General features: G+C 41.9%; 1 protein-coding gene across 3 annotated transcripts in view; it reads right to left on the minus strand.

The window, feature by feature from the left end:
• Nucleotides 1-10,953: 10,953 nt before the first annotated feature.
• Nucleotides 10,954-21,097, minus strand: part of SNX10 (sorting nexin 10) — a 71,271-nt gene continuing 61,127 nt past the window's right edge. For all 3 annotated transcript variants that reach the window (XM_046021280.1, XM_046021278.1, XM_046021279.1), the window contains 4 exons: nt 20,931-21,031; nt 20,421-20,519; nt 13,194-13,406; nt 10,954-12,738 (listed from right to left, as the gene is read on the minus strand). In XM_046021280.1, coding sequence (XP_045877236.1) covers nt 12,657-12,738; nt 13,194-13,406; nt 20,421-20,519; nt 20,931-21,031 — 495 coding nt within the window. In that variant the 3' untranslated portion in view covers nt 10,954-12,656. The remainder of the gene's footprint in view (nt 12,739-13,193; nt 13,407-20,420; nt 20,520-20,930; nt 21,032-21,097) is intronic.

A 21,097-nucleotide genomic window follows, 5' to 3' on the forward strand; every position in this document is an offset into this window, starting at 1 on the left:
ACAAGCTCAATAAATGTTTCTTGGCATGAATTGATTCATTAAACTAGTTTAAACTAGTTCTTTTGCTCATTTTAAATTCTGTGGTGTCTCGTTCTTTTTATCACCTGAAGTTACATCAGGTCTTAAACACACATACACCTTTTAACACCTTACAAGACAAGATTCCAACAGCAGAAGCAAATAAGCCATCTTCATAATTTACATATATATTGACTCTCTTCCAAAATCATTATCTCAGCTAATTTTACACAGGTGAGAAAAAAGCAAGATTCTGTGATGCCTTTCTAAACGACTTCATTTTGCTGTTCTGTTTTTGTTCAGCAAATGTTGCATTTGCTAAAAATTCAAGAGCAGAAGACTCACGGTAGCCTTTCACGGGGTATCAGTGTGCAATGTCATCATTCAGATTTTATTGCAGTCTAGAAATGTCCTTAGTCTTCCTTCGAGTGATTTCACGTCAATCTTTGTGGCCTCTCTCAAGGACCCCCCCCCCGCCCCCCCAAATCCTGTGATCTCAAGTGTGGCATTTTCTCCTCTGTCCAGGGCACGCAACCGCCCCTTGGACGCCCTGCCCAGCCTTGCTTGCAGCTAGAAGCGACCAGGTGACTGAATTCCTACCAAGCGATGCAACAACGTCTGCAGCTTTCAGATAGCTTTTTTTTTTTTTTTAAGATTTTATTTATTTATTTGACAGAGATCACAAGTAGGCAGAGAGGCAGGCAGAGAGAGAGAGGGGAGGAAGCAGGCTCCCTGCTGAGCAGAGACCGACATGGGGCTCCATCCCAGGACCCTGGGATCATGACCTGAGCTGAAGGCAGAGGCTTTAACCCACTGAGCCACCCAGGCGCCCCTTCAGGTAGCTTCTTAAAGGGGTTTGAGATTTGATTTAAAATAATCCAGCAAAGGGGGAAGGTGCATTTGGAGGATGTAAATGGTGTGATGGTGTATAAGTTCTATCACAGGAAGGTGACTTTGAGTGATGGCCACCTTCCTGTGGCCATTTTACTCCATTAGCTTTACACGTGTATATGCTGGAGAGTTTCTATTGACAAATAATCGAAATAAAATAAAATGCAATACATTAATTTACTTAATTAATTAAAAGGTGCTTTGCCCCAGTTATTCTCACCTATTTTACAAGCTAGACCTAGGAGTGAATGGGGCAATGCTGGAAAAGCACTTGTGGAAGATGGCAGGGTCGCCCCAGCAGCCTGAGTCCCTCAGTGATTTCCTGGGGCAGGGCTTGCCTACCTGTGGTGGAGAGTTCCTGAAAGAGACATCGATTTCTCGCTCATGGGAGCCACTGCTCCTCGGGCTTTCTTTGTGATGACAGTGTTCTCCACCTAACTCCAGGTCCTGATTTACTTACATTCTATTTCAAAACAGTCTCCTTTCCGCTAACAGACCGTATAATTCACCTGCCTTCACCATTCTTTTACCTTTTTCTGGTTCTCTTCGGGGTCAGAAGAGTTGGCACAACTCAATACGTGTTTACCATGGCCACGGTCTTTGCTCCTCTGGGGGGCCGGCTACACGAGCTCCTTGATGGCACTAAGACCTTACATTAAACTGCTCACAATCCACCTCACTGTTGAAACTCTTACAAAAATGTCATGTTTGCATTTAGAGGTCTACTATTTACCACAGTTATGGACAAACTTGATTCAGAAAAGGACCATAAATTATGACAGCAAAACTTAGGATGAAATAGGCACGTTGATAACATTTCAACTAGAACATGAAAGGTTTTTTGGTTTTCTTTTCACATAAAATATGGTTGTATTCTATGGGGCGCCTGGGTGGCTCAGTTGGTTAAGCGTCTGCCTTCAACTCAGGTCATGATCTCAAGGTCCTGGGATCGAGCCCTGCATCTGGATCCCTGCTTAGTGAGGAGTCTGCTTCTCCTTCTCCGTCTCCCGCTCCCCCTGCTTGTGCTCAATCTCTCTCTCTCTCTCTCTGGTCAAATGAATAAATTAAAAAAAAAACTTAAAAATAAAATAATTTTCTAAAAAGAGTTGTTAAACCTTGTGGCGGATTACCAAAGGACTCTTTCTCCAGTGGTTCTTAGAAATAAGGTTGATTTTCACATTGTGGCTTTAGGTGAATTCCCCTGAAGGTCAGAGGATGAAATTGGTAGATAGAAAGTAAAAAAGGCGGGGTGGGGGGCACCTGGGTGGCTCAGATGGTTGAGCATCAGCCTTTGGCTCAGGTCATGATCCCAGGTTCCTGGGATTGAATCCCATGTCAGGCTCCCTGCTCCTCAGGGAGACTGCTTCTCCCTCTGCCTCTGCCTCTCTCTCTCTCAAGAATAAATAAATAAAATTTTTAAAAATACATTCTTAAAAAAAGAAGAAGAAAGTAAAAAGGGGATGCAAACTACGGTTTGTTATTACTGAACCTAAAAAATTAGGAGTTTCAGGAAGCTCTGTCAGCAGGGGTAGACTACAGGGCTCCTCTGCTCACTTCTGCGATGGGAGAAAAATAATTTGAGTAGAGCCAGCCGGCCCCCACCTTCATCCCCAGCATACCCACATCCACACCCCCCCGCCCCTGCCCCTGCTCCACAGAAGAAGTCTGTCTTTGCCAGACTACATGAGCTCTGGCTGTGCAGGTTGGAATTCGCGTGGGCAGGAACCAAGAGGATCAGAGATTGTCGTCACCAATTTACACGACAGAAGAGCAAAGGATGGATATGACAGGATGGAGAAGAGGGGGAGAAAGATAAGAGCCAGTGTGGGTTGGAACTGGGAAGTCTGGACAGTCATTGAAGTTGTCAGAAGTTTAAAAAAAACTGACAAGGAATGTGAGGGGCGTGTGAGTGTGTGTGTATGTATGTGTGTGCGCGCGCGTGTGTAGAGAGACGGAGACAGAGTTTGGGGGTTTAAATTAGATTTCTTTGGTGTTTTTTTAGGAGACTTCAGTAAAACTTTAAATTACTTTTTAGTTCCTCTTTAAAAGTCAGTCTGGGGGGCGCCTGGGTGGCTCGGTGGTTTAAGCCTCTGCCTTCGGCTCAGGTCATGATCTCAGGGTCATGGGATCGAGCCCCGCATCGGAATCTCTGCTCAGTGGGGAGCCGGTTTCTCCCTCTCTCTCTCTGCCTGCCTCTCTGCCTACTTGTGACCTCTCTCTCTGTCAAATAAATAAATAAAATATAAAAAAAAATAAAAAAAATAAATAAAAAAAATAAAAGTCAGTCTGGGCTTCAGCTTTCTATAGGGCTGTATGACCAAGCAGCAGACATTTGGAGAAAATGCTAACATGTCCACATAGTCCCATCTTTCCACCTGAAATCACCTACCAGTTTTTGGAGGTCTCTCTACTATATACACCCTGCACTGGGCACAGTGTCTTATCAGAAACAGGTTGGCCAAAAGAAATATTTTATCAAAACGTTTCATTGAATGGTCTCTTTGATCAATGAAAGAAGTCATCTTGAGCAAAGCATTTCTTGACTGCCCTGCAGACATCACAAATGGACAATTATGTACCATCTCAAGGCCCACTGAGAAACAGAGGCGCTGTACCAGTGGGTTCTCATACACCCTCAGGATAACCAAAGTTTCCAAGTTCAAGGAGGTAAACTTCTCTGAATTACCTGTTCCCACTCCCTAAGCTCTTCTTCTTTTGCTGGTTCTGCCACAGGAAAGGGGCTTCAAGAGGGTCTGCAGGCCTTTCGCCCACCCCCATGGCAGTTAATTCAACTTTGCCTCTAGAATGTGCTTCATATTAAATCGTAGGCTGGTGCTGGGTGGCAGGGAGTAGGCGGCAGAGATGAAAGGCAGTCTTCACCTTCTAGGAGCTTCTGCCTGACCAGAGGGGCAGACAGACGGGTGACCCACCATGCAGAGCAGGGGTAGAAGTGCTGCCAGAAAGGCACATGGGATATGAGGTTGGTCGGGGTTCTTGCTGCCGAAAGGGCACCTGATGTGTAGTGGGTGTGGTCAGAGTCAACGTCAGTCATCAGCGCCTAGGAGACAGAAGACCAGTCCTGAATAAGTGGTAGGAATGAGCCAAGCAAAAAGGCATAGGAATGGGGAAAAGGAAAGACCCTTCCAAGCAGAGGGAACATGCAATGACTTCATCAGCACTTCATACCTGGTCTCACGTTGTATCATGCTGTAAATGAAGAAACAAATTCCATAAAATTAAGTGATCTATTCCCTGGTCACTTATCTTGTAAGCAGTGAAACTGAGATTTCAACTTAGTACCACACTCCCTGCCTCTTTCTAAGAACTGGCTCTCTGAAGGGGAATCCTTCTTAGTTATAGTCACACATTTCTCACACTCTATCTCAGGAACACCTAGGGTGAAAGCAGGTGCCCCTTATTCATTCTGGGAAGAGGTCCAAAGTGTTACAGACTCAAAAGTCATAGAATTTTAGACTCTCTTCTTCAAACCAGTTTAAGGAAACTGCATACAGAAGCCCCCACCCCCACTGCAGCCCCCCTTACACACAAATATCTAAGAGATTCCCAGTGTATATTAATATATGAAAGGAACTAACAAATCTGCAGAAAAGTTAATGTTAACTTTTGACACAATGTGTCTAAAATGTAACTGACTGTGGAAACCTTCACCCTACTTCCTTTAAAAAAAAAAAAAAAAAAAACCCTTATGAACATCTTTAAAGACATTCTGCTTTCTGTATTCAATCTTCTCATAGCGGTGATGATGAAACAGCTGTCCAGAGGGCTTGGGGACCACCTTTGAGTATGTGCTAGTGGCAAAGCCAGAACTCAGTTCACTAGACTTCCTTCCAGTCAACACTCTCCCTAACAAATCATGCTTCAATATGCCCATTCCAGACTTTCAATACGTAAACAGTACACACAGCACATGAGTTGATAACCTTGTAATTGTCAACTTACAAATTACCCTTGAAAAAAATACAAAGAAATCTGTAGGTGAGAGCTGAGATCATATATACAAGTTTGAAGTGTGTTTATATACACTATTAATCGCTCTTGTCATGGTTTATATTAGTTATCCAAGTCTTGCTGATATCAACTGTTTATCTTCACAGCCTTCCCACTGAAATAATAATACCAATAACAACTACTTGCTCTCTCAATGAGTGAGAAGGATAACATTAATATATTGATGCCAATTTCTAGTGTTTATCTTTATGCATTCATTTAAATGGAACCAAAGCTGAAGAAATCAGTCATTAACAAGATAATCAGAAAACAATCTTTGTACCCAGTACTCTGTTGCTAGATCAAATCCCATTATTACTGATTAAAGAGAAAATGCTTTACTTTGCAATTCAGTTGGAATCCTGACAGCACAAAAAGGGAGGACGGGAAATCTTTTTGTTTTGCAAAGATTTATATTATAACAATATTCGTTATATAAAAATTTAAGTTTTGCTTGAATGAAAAAATTTTTACGGCAATATACAAGTGAAAGAATACAGGCAGTGCCCAACTTTGGAGAGTATTTATGAAGAATAATGTATTAGGAATGATCAACTGGGCTTTCTGTCTAAAAGTTAAATATTCAGTGTTTGCTTCTGTATTTGTTACCAAAGCCTTCTTTATTGGTAGAAGGAGGCAAATGATACCTTGAAAATGTTTTAAATGTGCAACTTTGCTTATCTTCCCGTATTAATGATCCCTACAGCCGTTGTTGCATTAACCTTATCACACAGCCCAGCAATAGGGGAAAAGTATTGTGAAAGGAAGGAAAAGAAAAGACATTTAGTTTAATCTGGAGACCCTTTTTTCAACCTCGCAATTTTCTGATTGTCAAGGGGGAAAAATGGAAGTTGGGCTTCTACTGGGTTTTCTTGAAATCTCAAAAAAGAAATTAGATATTTCCAAAGGGGTGATTCACTAGACATCACATACTGTGAAGAGGACAGAGATTAGATGATCAATGAAAGGCTCATTATGTGAATCCTGGGTTTTGTGAGGCCCATGAAAAAGCTCTGAGCAGAAGACAGTGAGTGGCTCCTGAGAAAGCCAGGCTCTCCTTCAAGGCTCTGAATTGCTCATTTGTGGATATGACATTACAAGAAATACCGTTTGCCCCTCAGAGGACTTCTATATCCTTCTTCATACGGTCTCTGTGTTCACATAGAGGAAATTCAAAGGCTCTGTCTTTTCATCCTTTTTAACTTTGACAACAATACCAAACCTGACCCTGAGACCCCTCTACCTTCTCATTCTCTCAAGGTGCTTTGGAAACCACCTAACTTTATGATTGAAATTAATGTTTTCATTCGACTGCAAATGCTGGAGCCCAACACACATACCAGCAGAGTGAACACAAGCCCCTTCTGCTTCTTCAGCCAGGTAAAACACCTTTTTCTTTTCTTTCTTTCTTTTTTTTTTTTCATTATCCTTTTAATGCAGAACAGGGCTACTGATTACAAAGAGGCAGTTTGACTCCAGCAATAGGTCTTCTTCACTAATCCTCACTGTCATGGAAATTCCAGCTGCTACAAGAATAAGAGGTTCAATCCATATTTGCCAGCTCTAATATGAAATCTGTCAGAGCCCAAATTAATGAGTTCCAAATTCCTTACATCACGATAACAGGTTAAGACTGGTCAATTAATTACATAAATCCTTCCCGATTCATTGTGCGTTTGCAGGCCAGATTGTGTCTTACATTACTCCATGACACAAGGCCTTTTGGCTCCTGTTGTTCTGCAGAAAGGCCCCATTTAAGTGGAGGCTGCCTGCCACGGCAAAATGTTAAATGTCACACATTAAATTTGCACTTTTCTGTAATTGCTTTTGTTAAAAAAAAATTAAATTAAACCAGAGGGCTCCCAGCACACCACGATGCAGAGGGCTGGGATGGTACTGAATGAATCCCCAGGCACGCCAAGTGGTCACCTTTTACCTCCAAAGGTTCACATGGTCTCTGTGCCAGGAGCTTCACTGGCCGTGGAACTCAGAACGTGCTTATTTGTGAAAATAAACCAAGTTTCCCTAGATCTGTGGCAGCAAAAATATACATTTGGAAGATTCTTTTCTTTATAAAAGATTAAAATAGGATTCTTTACAGATTCCCTTTTGTCAACCAGCAAAATTAGGTAAGACACCGGTGATCTAATCACCTGTTCAGGAACACACGTTGTACAAGAGAGTGTGTGCTACACTTGTGTAGGTCTTTGCCTCCAGAAAAGATGTTGCTGATGGCTTTGCTATTTGGATTTGTAACTGGTACACATCTACAGAGGGAAAATCATTGAGGATTAAGAACTCCAAGGAGTTCAAAAATCACCCGGCTTGGGGCACCTGGGTGGCTCAGTGGATTAAGCCGCTGTCTTCGGCTCAGGTCATGATCTCAGGGTCCTGGGATCAAGCCCCGCATCGGGCTCTCTGCTCTGCCGGGAGCCTGCTTCCTCCTCTCTCTCTGCCTGCCTCTCTGCCTATTTGTGATCTCTCTCTCTCTCTGTCAAATAAATAAATAAAATCTTAAAAAAAAAAAAATCATCCGGCTCAAATGATTTTCTTTTTAAAACATCAAAATGAGTTTGGAATCACAGCTCATTTGAACTAGACCTAGAGCTGTGGACTTCACCTTCCTAGGGCGGCGGGTCTACACCCCAGTACATTTTCTTGTGGAATGGACTTGCATGGGCCTAGGTGCTCTGTATTGGATGGAACCAGTCCCCATGCTTCCTGCGTCATCTTCCCGTTGAGGGCCGGGAGGTTCTGCGAAAACACGAGCAAGCAGACTATACTCCTAAACACGTACTGAAATCTATGTGGGGAGCAGGTTCCTTCCACCGGGAACCCCTAACACCACTCCACCACGCCGACGACTAGCTCGACCCCAGGCAGCGCGTTCTTGGGTGGTCAGCCGCCGCCCCGGCGCTGGCCCGGCAGCGCCCCCCTCTGTCCTTCGGCGGTCCTGCACCGGGTTATGTCACCGGCCGTGCGCCTCTTTTTTTTTCCAGGCAAAGAACAGCCCCGCTTCTGAGGCCGCAGCCTAAAGAGGCGGCCCACTGGTGTCTCCCCGCCTGTTCCTCACCCCCCCCCCCCACTTTTCCCCGCACACACAGACATTAAACTCCGACCCAGGGCCGTTTCTGGACCCGGAGGCACGCGCTTCTACCCCGAGGCCCAGTCCCGCCACCAAGCGCGACGGTCCCCTCCCTCTCTAAACGGGGGGCGACGAGTTCAGGCGACGGCGCGTCCGCCTGGCAGGCTTTAAGGTCCTGGGGATACTGGAGAAGAAAGAGGTTAACTGCTGGGTGCGGTGCGGCCGCAAGTAACACACACGGAGCGCGCGGGTTGTGCCCCACCCTTGCCGCGGCCCCGCCAGGCCTCGCCGCCTCCAGGCCCGGGCAGCCTGTTGTCGTCCCCTCCTGCGCCGGCCGGCTGGGCCGGGGGTGGGGGGGCCGCAGCGCCGCGACCATTTGCAGAACAAAGACTCGGGTCTAGACCTCGCAACCACGCGCCGCCGCCGCCGCCGCCGCCGCCTCCCCCGGCTCCGGCTCCGGCCGACCCCGACCCAGCCGCCCCGGAGCGGCGGGGTGGAGGCTCCACGCGCGCTCACAAACCCCAGGGGCCCCAGGAGACCACTGAGCCCGGAGCCCCGGGGTGAGGCGTGGCGGGGGGAGCATTGCCATTCAACGCTCCCTGCCACACCAACCGTCCCCCCCCCCCCCCCCCCAAGCAAGATCCCTCTGCATTCTCATTTTCTTATTTTTCAGGCAGCCCGAGTTGCCATTTTCACATTGGGAAGGGGGCCTCGCGGTGCCCACGTTGGCGGCAGGTGGGGCCGTGGAGCGGGCGCTGCAGGTCTGCGCTGTAAATCGCTGTCTTTTTGCGGTTGTTGTTCCCTCTCGCCACCCACCGCCCCCCTCCACCGGTTTTCTTTCTTTCTTTTTTTTTTCCCCCTTTCTTTCCGCAGCGCAGTTGCTATGGGTTACCAGGGCGGTTGCCATGGGTTACCGGACCGAGGCCGGCTGGCTCGCTACCTGCCACCCAGTCGCCGCCGCAGCCGCCGCCGTTGCCGCCGCCGGAGCTCCGGGGCGGGAGGAGGCGGGAGCGCGCGTGTGCGGGACGCGGCGCGGGGGAGTGTGCGCGAGCCGCCGAGGCGCCGCAGCCAACGGGCGGCCGAGGGTGCAGCGGCGGGAGCGCCACCGCCAGTGGGGTGGGGGCAAAGCTATAAAGAAGACCCGGAGGTAAGAAACTAACAAAAACACAACCACAAGTTATGCCCGTGCTGTGACTCCACAGCAGCAAAGACAAGCGGCGTGGGGTTTGGGATGCATCTACACTTCTGTGTGGGAGAGAAAGGGTATTTTCCTCTTTAGCATAATAAGCCATTTGCATAGTGTCGTTAGACTAGAGTTGACATTCAGCAGAAAACCGTAGCTTTTTTTCCCTCTTCTCTTCGGTATCTTTGGAAAAGAAGTCTTCGGAATTTTAGAGAAAGAGAGAAGGATCATTCACTACCAGAGTTTGCGCAGCTAAAATAAATTAGTGTCCAATACGGTGTTCTTAAGAATGATCTAGAAAAGTTTCAACAAGAGTGAAGACCAATTGTGTCTGACTTGAAGGGACAATGGTGACTCGTTTGTGAGATGCATCTGGCAAAGAACAGGGGCAAAATGTTTTGTAAATATTTCAAATTTTGAAGAAATGGTTACTTACTTACATTCTTCTACAATTTTTCAACTCCCTCTATTACAGTGTATTAATGTCTTATGACCTTTATTTGCAAAGAAAATTGTATCTATGCTTTGAATGTCAAACTGGGGTAATTAATTTCAGATGGCATTTCTTTTTGAAACTGTGTTTATATATAATAAAGTAAGAAAAGGTCTATATTCCAAACAAAAGAGAAAATTATGTTGAAGTAAATGGTTTTCTCCATTGAAAAGATCCTACATTGAATTCATAGGACCAAGCAATTTAAATATTAAGAAGAAAACTATTTAGAAACAGAATAAGCTTTTGTTTTGTTGTTTTTGTCTTAAAACTGTAGAGGCCTTTCATGGAAAAGGATCTTCTCCTTTATAGCTGAAATACTGAAAACTGTATTTGTACCACAGTAGCTCAATAATGATGAATCCTTAAGGCACCAAGAAAACATACTGAGTTCGAAAGAGCATTCAGTTTGCCGTTGGATATAACGGTAATTGTGACTAGGCTAAATGAATTGGTTATGTTCTTAATAGCCATAGAAGAAATTTTATTCTTTTACCTTACTACGGTCAGGTTATGGCATATCACTAGTTTGTATTTAATTATTCAATAAAATGTTCATTAGACTTGAAAAGCTCCTGCAAAATACTTAATATCTTAAGGGTCACAACTACTTAAAGATAAACATTTCTGGTTTTCCTCAGTAATTTTTAAAACCTGAAATTTTAACTGGCCATCTAAATCACTTTCTTCCAAGTGAGACTTTTAAAAAGCCCTAAGTAACAGGTTGTTGACTTTCATTGTTGACACCTCTGGGTTATGTATAAGATCAATTCTCAAAACGCATAAAATGGCTTTACAGGTGAATCATTTACCCTTTCAGAATTAGCCACGGAAATACAGTTTTGCTGTATGTGAAATAATAAAGCATCCAAGATTAGAATTCTTTACATTTAAGTTCCATTAAAGATAGTTTTAAATAAACATCTATTTAATTTAGTTACTTAGGAATTATGTTCTTTTCCTAAAGAAAGCTTTAGAAAAATACACCAGAGAAATATAAGGGACTAAGACAAAGCCAAAAAGCCACTGGGGGCTGAAGTTCACCTAAAAATCTCAGCTCTAGAAAATCAGTGTTAAGAAGCCAGTGGTTAGATATCACAACCACCAAACCAAGGCTAAAAGCCTCAAATGTGCACAACTATAGTGACTCTTAAACCAAATCCTACCAAAGCTTCTCATTAAAATTTATGGCTTGTTCAAAAACACACTGAATTTAGGTGTAAGTCAGAAGAAATACATCCTTTTGTATAAAATAAATGATCCAACAAACTGAACTTGTTTTTTTCACGTTTAATGTGAAAACGATGATCTTGTGAAGTTTACATACCACAGTATTAGGCATACTTAATATCAATTTTGATGGCTCTGTTACATCATCTAAAAATAATATGACAATCGGTGGCACATGCATGTAACTGCTGTAAAACAGAAATAATGTGAATTCAAATACATATTGCCCAGCAAGCTAGGGATCGCTCTTAAATGACTGCATGGCAAACTTTACATGTTAGCAAGAGAAAAAGAAATTGCTAACTCTTTTTTTCCCCTGTACTAAACCAATGAGTCTTAGATGATAAAGTAAAAAGATCCAGGATACACTAAGTCAAAATATGTACAAAAGCTCAATAATGTTCTGGACCAAACAAAAAGAAGGAAAAAGTAAGATCATTCTTATTCTAAATTGAATTTTTTTCTGTTCTTAGCTATGAGTGTTTCAAAGACTTTTTAATAATATGGTAACTTTTAAACTCCCAGTTAAAATAAAATGAGGTGAGGTAACATTTAATTAAAGCAACAAGTTATTCCAGTTACATAAAAATATCTTCCCAGTGGTTTCAGAGATATTTCGTACCATTCAACGAAGAAGAAACTTGGATAATTATCTCAAGAAAATGCTGCCTCATCTGAAATTTGAAGTTCAGTGTAGTTTATCTAAGACCTTTTATTTTTGGGCCACTAAAAAAGAAGACGTTTTATTAAATGACCAATCCTCAGACAGATGCCTTAAAAGAAAGGGCTTTTTAAAAATGAAGAATTCTTAAATTAGCAAGCTGACATTCTTTTTGAAATTATGGGAATATTTATTGATAAACTTACTAATTTTTAGAAGATCCCACTTCTAACTTAAAAATAAGTGACAAGTGACCACCACTAACACTGGAAGTTATCTAGTGACAAGAAATTGCACATTTAGTCAGAAAATAGTTAACCCGTAAATTCTAGTCACACAACGATAATGAAAACTATTTGTGTCCAGAAACCATGTGTGAATCTGGACCATGAAAATGTATTTCTGCGTCTCTAGATTGCAAATACAAGCAACATGACTAGCGCTACTTCTGTTTTTGTATAAGACATCAACATTATTTTAACATGTCTCTATTCATAAGATGCACTTTCCATCTAAGTGTGACATAAACTACTGGAAAGGTGAGACGTCTTAGAATATTTCAAACATCCAAAAGCAAAGTGTCTTTCCCAGGGCAGGGGAGGTGCCCACAAGATGTCAGCCACATGTCTGAGAGAGGCGGCCTGGTCTATGCCGTCAGGCTTCACAGCAGTTAAGATCATACAGGCTGCGTTTCTGTGAACACTGTCCCACTGATACAACAAGGAATGCGCTATCTGAATTTTTAAATGCAGGCTACCTATATACCTGTCTTTTAAAATTGAGTAAAACCAAGTAGGTTTTTCTAAACGTCGCTATCATTTCATTCCAGGGCAGGATCTTGTTTTTAACCCACAAGGGTTGCCTCTAACGGGGACTTGCATTCACAGGCCTTTTAGCTTTTTACAAAAGCTTCGCCTAAATAAGACAACATAAAAACACCACTAATAAACAACCTGACGTCTCCAAGAATTTAAATGCCTAAGGTCATGACAGTGAGCTTTAGGTAAGGATATATTATTAGCAAGCTTTCTTCTCCATGAGTGGACCCCATTTGCTCTTCCTAAGATGGTAACATTGGAATTATTTTTCAGGATTCCTGCGGGGCGGTGCTCGTTTTACATCCGTGTGAACTGCTGTCATCACTACTGTGTCCAAACCCAGAGGATGAACTGGAAAAGAAGAGAGGGGGAAAATAATAAAAAGAGGAAATTGGTTTTCACAACACACTCAAAGCCTGAGTAACAGAGGAGAACTTTAATTATCTCCAGTCACAAAGAGAGACAGGAAATTTGGACTTTTAATTAGCCATTTGGAGTGCAGTTGGATATTTTTTTAGCTAGATAATTTAAACGCGAATAATTCAAGTCTGACTAAATGAAAGTCACATAATCAGAATGCAGATAATTGAATTTCTACTGCATTCATTAATTCAGTGTGGAGGTGTGTGTGAAGACTGCTATGATGAGCTGTCACAGCTCAATAAAATCTCAGTCAATTAATTTTTTCATTATCTTAGTATTACATCAACAAAAAAGTGAAGCGTGTGTATATCTCTAGACACACGTGTGTGTGCACTCTGTGTTACACAAACACATATGCATCACATCAAAATGCAAGGAAATACCTTTCCGAATCATAATCTATATCGTTCTCTTTTTTTCCTTCTTCGTCTTCTTCGGGGAAACGTCTGTTCATCAAGGCAAACTTGTGAATGGCGTCTTCTACGGAGTACTTAGTCTGCCCGGAAACGCAAGCCTCGATGTCTTCCGAACTCAGATGGCTCTGCAGGAAGAGGTGGAGGCAGCTGTCGGAGAGCAGGAGTGCGTTCTGCAGGACCCTGGGCGAAAGCAGAGAGGAGCAAGGAGAGGTGGTCGGGGACAGACAATTAGAGGGTAGGAGAGAGCAAAACGTTAGAAAGGTGCCACCGAAGTCGTCCCTCCACTGTGGGAAACTTTGCGTCAATTACAGACTCTGCTTATTAAAAGGATTAAAGCATATGTTAAGTTTTATTCAATTATTTGGAAATTTAGGTGAGTAAAAACACGAAGCTAATAGTTAAGAACATCTGTTAAAAGAATAACTTCAAGGGCATTTCTTCAATTTAACCATCTGTTATGACCATGTGGATTGATTATGGAAAGATTTTGCTTATAGTCATAGAAATGTATGCTACTTAAACATTTTTTTTTTTTTTTACTGCCAACCAGTAGGTCTGCTCTGTGATCTTTATTGGCGACGCTGTCATGAAACATCAAAACTTTCAACGACTATTAAAAACTGTATTAAAAAACCAATACGTCTCTCAGCATGTTTTACATTTTAAAACTTTACAAGTGTGCTTATGTACATGTTTATAAGAGCTGAGTTGAGAGGTGGCTTTTTTTGAAAACCTAAGATGGACTAGAAATCTCCATAATCTTCTGTGGCACTGTGTTTCTATGTTGTTAAAATAAGCCACCAAATAAAATTGCTCCAACAGATTTTACCATATATCCGCTTAGAATACGACAATTTTGTGCTAAGTACATACTAGCCTTCCCACATTCAAGGTCAAAGTTTATAAAGTGAGTACAGATTTCAACCAGTGCATCAGAACTATATGGAAAACTAAAAAAAGACTCCAGCAAATCTGTACCTGCTCAAATTTATATTACCACCAAATGGGGGCTTTTCTCTTTCTCCCTGAAGTGCATGTCTCAGAACAGGAAATTAAGTCAAAGTACACCCTTATTTTTAAATAAAAACTGGTTTTACCTTTTTAGGAAAAATCTTGATGTATGATCATTTCATCTCTATGAATAGTTCAATAATGATCTATTATGAGGCACTCAGACCAGACAGAGGAGACAAAACTAAAACATGAAAGCCTGAGAATAATTTTGTCCAACGTGGGATTTTGCACAGACAACTCTATGAAACAGATTATATATTTCAGACCAAACGAACCTTCCCTTATATTCTGCATTTTTACACAAATAAATTAGAAAAGTAAATCTTTTTTGGCTATTCATGTCAATTTACTTAAAATCCAAGGTCACTAGAAGATTTCCTTTTCTCCAAAATAAAACAGAGTTGTTTCCTCAAGAAGGCGAAAGTCTACACGGGTATAGGATCACAGCCAAAAATCTAGCCTCAACAGGCTTCCCAAGTGTAGCTTGGGAAAATATTTTTACTGGCCTACTAAAAGGAAAAGTTAAACTTTTGTGCCTTTTAAAAGGGCAAAATCTCCAGCAAAGCAGCTAAATACTTCCCCTCCCCTCCATGTCCTCTGCCCTGGCTTCTCCCAGAAGATGACCAAATCACGTGGTAGAGATTAATTTACCCCGTGCAGGTAGTAAAGTAGTAAATCCCTTTTACTGCTCTTTGAGATTTATTTTCTACATTTACAAATGTTTACCACTCTTGTTTTAAATACTTCAAATCAAGAGAAGATTTATAGGGCAACAACCCATTAATATGAACTTGCGTTCGCTGGGAAGTTTGCACGGAGTTTCCCACGTCCTGTGAGTGGTTTTCCTGCCAGCCACGCACAAGTAACTGCTCATAAGATTACGCTCACTGCTTTATTTCTGTTGGAAATGTGTTTTATTTTCTTTATAAAATAATAGGTAATCTTTAAAATTGATTTTAGATGGTTCGAGGCATTACGCCACAAAAGTAATGAGCACTAATGCCAATGATATTGGACACAAATTCATTTTAGCTTTATTTCATGTCTAAAGCAATTCTACCGAGACTTGAACTGCTCACGCGCGGTTATTAACTTGCTAGTAACCTAACACATGGGCACAGCAAACAAAAGTGATCAGAGTCCAGGCTGATCGGGACCTCAAGGCTACTGTCCTTTTTCTTGAGCTATAATTCAATTTCCAATTTTACTGTACATTAGACTCATTATTTCCCAGTGTTTTCTTTTCTGCTTACTGCTGCCATCTGGAGGACATGATGGTGAAAAGCAAGAGGGAGCCCAGCCCGCACACACCCAGCTCACAATTCTGACGTGGGAGGATGTGACCGTGGCCCAGTGGCCCAAGGCCCAGGGAGGCCAGATCTGAACAGCCACAGGGGCCCGGGGTGCAAAAATAGGACCCCTGCTAGGCACGGTTTTGGCTACTGGAAGGCTTTCTGACTGGCTGGCTAAATTTATGCTACTGTGCTCCATGGGGATGGGTTTTAAATGAGCAAAGTAAATTTTTAACATATTCATAATTTTTACTCTCGGGTATTTCATCTCGCAGTTAAAAATACCAAATTTTGAAAGTATTTTTCCATCTGGTTCGGTGAGCATAGGTAGTTTGTTTTAAGGAATATCTGGTTTACTGTATTTCACAGAATGTTGTGACTGCCAAATTCTATTTTTACCTTAGCCATATTTGTGCCACATTTTCCACCAACAAATCTAATAGCATAAAATCAAATTCAAGCTTAAAATAAAGAGTACTTTGTAAAACGGTCAATAAAATGTCATCTTTATAAGCTTCCATAAAAGTAAATGTATATGATTTTCAAGGGTTTATAAAAAGAGCACAAAACAGCCTCTAGAATTTTAAAGAAATGTCTGAAAAGATATTTACAACATGAGTCAAAAGTTATTCCTTTCCCCCAAAACAACTTTAAACTAAACAAAGCAAATCCTGTTTTTCACCTGAACTGGACACAGTTGAAATCTGGTTTTCCTCAACATGATTTTATTAGGTGTGTTATATACTAGTTCAGTTGGGAACAATATATAGCTACGCAAAACCACTTAATCCTAACTAAGGATGCCCTGTCTACTGAACCCAATATAACGACAAATACACATGTGTATAGAGTGTGGAAGGTTAGCACTGGGATGTAGGGGAAAAAAAATAATTCAGCCTGTTTACTTCTTACCATGAGAAAAAAAGAAATAAATAAAACCTACAACTCTTCACTGAAGACATTCATGATCTGTGCTATGGTGCCCTCTATTGAACACAAAGACTTACAAAGATGTGTGTGTGTGTGTGTGTGTGTGTGTGTAAGAAACTAGTGTTTCCATCCTTTAAAAAAAAACTATAATATTCCTTAAATTTTTAAGAAATAGAAAACTGTAATACAAAAGTCTACCCTGAAAAGTATGTATAGTTGTATTAACAGGATGAATTCAGTAAAGAAGGAAAGCTGTTTCCCATCATGATATGAATCAAACATAAATTAGTAGGATGGCCATATTTATAGCTGGTGACTTACCAACACTTTGTAATTTTAGTCTATAACTTTCTTTTTCCATAACTATTCATAGAAGAGACTTACAATTTATAATTAGCCAGGGGGGAAAAATCCAAAAGGGCAATTATAGCCAAGATTGAGAGAAAATGATTGTATTTGAAAAATGTCACCATCATCCTGACCAAATTTAGCTAGCATTTAAGAGGTCCACTAATTATAAACTTCCCAGTTCCTGGAATTAATAGATGCTTCCACCTTTCCTATAATTTCCTTGTCTATAAAATCAAGATGATACATAATTCCTAATATTATTGTAGGAATGGAGATAAAACATAAAAAGCTAAATACAGAGCAAGTGTTCAATAAATGGTATGACCTATTATTTGGTGCCTAGTCAAAGAAACAACTTCCCAACTTCTTTATAAAGACTGGCCTGGATATGTACTTTGTTATTAAAGATATATAATTTCACCTTAAGGTTAAAAAACAAATATATACTTATAAACACACATATGGGCAGAGACAGCAGCATTTTGTTTCAAAGGGTTTGAACATACCTACTGTTCTCGGTTCACAACTTCAAAACCTCCATAAAAACCAGATATGAAAAATACATGTTAAAAATCTACAACACAAGCATATTTCCCATTTTAATGTTAGGGTGTCTTCCCTCTCAAGTTCCTAAAGTTACAAAAAAATCAGAGTGTGGGCTATTGATAGTGACCTTCCTTAATGGGCAGCGAATGGGGCCTCGGGGGTATGTCACGCTGGGGTCAGGACCCAGCGCCGAGAAGGCCGAGCTGCATGCCGTATCCAATTTCCCCAAGTGGGCTGGGGCTGAGGGGGTCCTGGGGAAGCGAAGACCTGCAAGGTTGCTACTTCTATACAAACTGGACAGAGAACAGGGCCGCCAGGCGTCAGAATGTGGGGGGCACAGAATAGAGGGTCAGGAGGACCCGGAGCGGTCACAGTGTCTACACCATTTAGTTCAGGCTTCAATCCAAACGGTGGTAGTATAGACTCCTTGCTTCCTTCAAGTTCCAAAAGCTTCCCTATAGAAGCTTTTATCTTCAGTGTGAACCCCATCAGCTTGGGGACTAGTGTTCACACACTGTAGTGGAACAAATAACACCACCAGGGAACTCGGTGTCTGCTCCATGACTGCATTTCTGGGTAACCATCCAGACCCAATTTTCCCCTGACATGGATACAGTACTTTCCCACCAGAATGGAAGCTTCAAAAAAGTAAGGATCTGGGTCCACCGTGTGGGGTCCTATTCCCCCAGGACCCAGCCTGGCCCCGAGTAGACAATAAATAGGTTTCCAGCATCCTTTCCAAGTGTCATCTTAATGACACAACCCATGAGGTCGAGCAGCGCCTGTGTTTCATGATCGCACTCTTTACAGTAGCAACCCGAGGCAGGACATAAGAATCAAGGGGCTTTTCTGAGGTCGGATAGCCAGAACAAACTTAGGAGCTGTGATTCATGGGAGCCTGGGAACCCAGCCCCTCAAGCTCCTGATCCAGGATCCCTTCTGCTGGGATGTCCACATCGAACGAATGCAGTCGCAAGCAGCCAAGTGGCACAGTTTGCAAAACCTACCAAGCCCAAGCCTGCCCGCTTTACGGCAGAGCGGCCTCACTCAACAGTTAATTTGGTAGATCAGCTGTGAAAGGAAAGGTCATTTTCAAAACAGTGAAATGGGGGCGCCTGGGTGGCTCAGTGGGTTAAAACCTCTGCCTTCGGCTCAGGTCATGATCCCAAGGTCCTGGGATCGAGCCCTACATCGGGCTTTCTCCTCTGCAGGGAGCCTGCTTCCTCCTCTCTCTGTCTGCCTCTCTGCCTGCTTGTGATCTCTGTCTGTCAAATAAATAAATAAATAAAATCTTAAAAAAAAAACAGTGAGGTGATTCCTGATCAAAAACACATGCCCCGTGCTTAACTCACAGTATAAATACAGAGACACATGCTGTCCTTTGACCTCCAATAAGGAGACTTCTCTACAGAAGACAAGCAGCTTCCCAGCTTTCCACTGCAGGATGGAGCTGTCCCCGTCTAGGCCTCGCTGCCAATGGCCAGTCTGTGGCTCCCCCGAGCAGCATCTGCACTGACAGGCCGCTTGGCAAACTTGGACTCATGCACATCTTAAGGGAGACGCCATCAGCCACCTGGGTCTCGGAGAGACAACAATTAAAGTCAGAGCTGTCTCCAAAGGAAATGGGCAGAAAAACTTGACCAGGCCATTGTTCTGTCATGTCTGTGATATCCAAGAGAATACCACTATAATGGATCCTGAGGACTTGGCTCACTTAATGGGTTCTTCTCGTCTCTTGTCATTTTTATTCCCCTGGCTTCTTTTTCTTTTCTGGCCCTTCCTCAATTTATAATCTTGGATGTTTCTGTATGTCTCCATGACCCCTTCCAAAGAAAGACACTATATCAAACTAATGGAAATAAATATTAATATTCATGTGCATACTTAATACCCAAATCCTTTATGAGTGAGCCATATGGGGAGAAGGCAGTATATTATTTCAGGTTAGCTCTAAGGGACCATGCAGTGAACACCAAAGGACATTACTTCAGATCCTGAAGTCAGTAGAAAAAGAAAGGGAGCTTAGGAAACTGGGCCCTGCCTCTAACCAGTAGTCATATGACTCAGTCCATTTCCCAATCTATAAAATAAGAAGTTCGAAAAATTAGCTCAAAGCTATTTCATGTCTAAGTGGATTAAAATAATAACAGTCAAAACCACACATTATGTGCCAAAGCGATGTGCGTGCTTTCCCGTCATCAACTCGCTTACTCCTCTCAACCACTTACAAAGCACATACTATTATTAACCCCATTTTACGGATGGCAAAAATGCAAGCACAGAGCAGGTGAAAGACTTGCCCAGCCAATAAGCAGCAGAGCCAAGATTTGAACCCAGGAAAAAAAGAAAAAAAAAAAAAAAAAAGATTTGAACCCAGGAAGTCTGGCCTGAGCGTCTGAGTGCAAACAATGTGCTATTTCATGGGATGGGTATTCTAGCACTTCAGAGTGGGGAAAAAGGGAAATTCCAGTAGTGTAAATTCGAGTTACTTTAACCACAGTACCTGCCATCAGCAAGCAATCCGGAGTTAATAACCCAGACTATTCAAACACCAGTAACTACTCCCTTATAAAACGCTCCCTCCAAAGAGCACAGTTAAACGCTTTCTTTAGAAGAGTCCAGGAAAGTATTCACTAGCAGCCCATCATGGAGCTGATTTTGGTCCATCAGTCCCAAGTGTGGTAAATACAGACAGTTTTTAAGAAGTACCTTCTTAATAAGGCACGTTTGCCTCCTGGCAAATTTTACTTTTGTCAGCTAAACTCCCAAGTAATTTGGCTCTTCTTTGCAGCTTCAGGGACTGTATGCACATTTATTACCAAACTCAATTAGCTCATTGTTTTCGCATCTAGAAGATGCGGTCCCGGATGTGCACCGTACGAGGTATGCCACAAGATGGCGCTCTAATATAGGAAATGAACTACGGAGCCGGGCTCTAGATAATCATCATTAGCATTTCCGAACAGTGATCTTCTCCCCCACATAATTAGAGGACACTTCACTCACGCAAAGCACTTTGCTCACAACTGCTGTCTGGCCACAAGAGTTTCTGTGCACTTACTTTCTGAGGAAATCTTCCAAACCCTGACGACGCTGATCTACATGCTGGCGATTATTCATGTTGAAAAACAGGTTTTTAGATGGAAGTTCTGGTAGTTGTCTTATGAGAAAGAAAAAAAAAATTTAAATCATCAAATCAAGGTGGTTTAGTGGAACCAAAGTGAAAGCAAATTATGTGTGAGAATTATCGTGTAACTATCAGATAGTTGTGTATGTACAATATGGCACATATAGTTACATAATAAGGATATGAGAAAATCAACTAACTTAAAGAAAAACCCATTTTTAAACATTTTTTTAGGCCTTTCATGGTCAATACACATCAAGCTCGGGAAATTCAAGTGGTAAATGTTGAATTCAGATGCTACAAAACTAACTCAAGTTATATATTGCAATCAAGAAGAAAGCCTACAAAATCCTTCACATATTATGTATCTTAATGCCCAACAAATTTTTAAATGTTGGCTGTAATAATAAAGTCTCCTCAGTATCCCTTATTTAAATCACTTACACCAGCAATGCATTACTTTGGAGTCTCTGCCTCAGCCACACAAATTCTCGGTATCTTCTTCGCACACAGGATGTTTTCATGGTAAAACACATGCTATTGGTCTGTTTAAAGAAAAAGAAACATTTAAGCTTCACTTAAGGAAAAAAAAGTTTGTTCTTATATTTCTA

The sequence above is a fragment of the Meles meles genome, chromosome 10, assembly GCF_922984935.1.
Source record: "Meles meles chromosome 10, mMelMel3.1 paternal haplotype, whole genome shotgun sequence".
NCBI lineage: Eukaryota > Metazoa > Chordata > Mammalia > Carnivora > Mustelidae > Meles > Meles meles.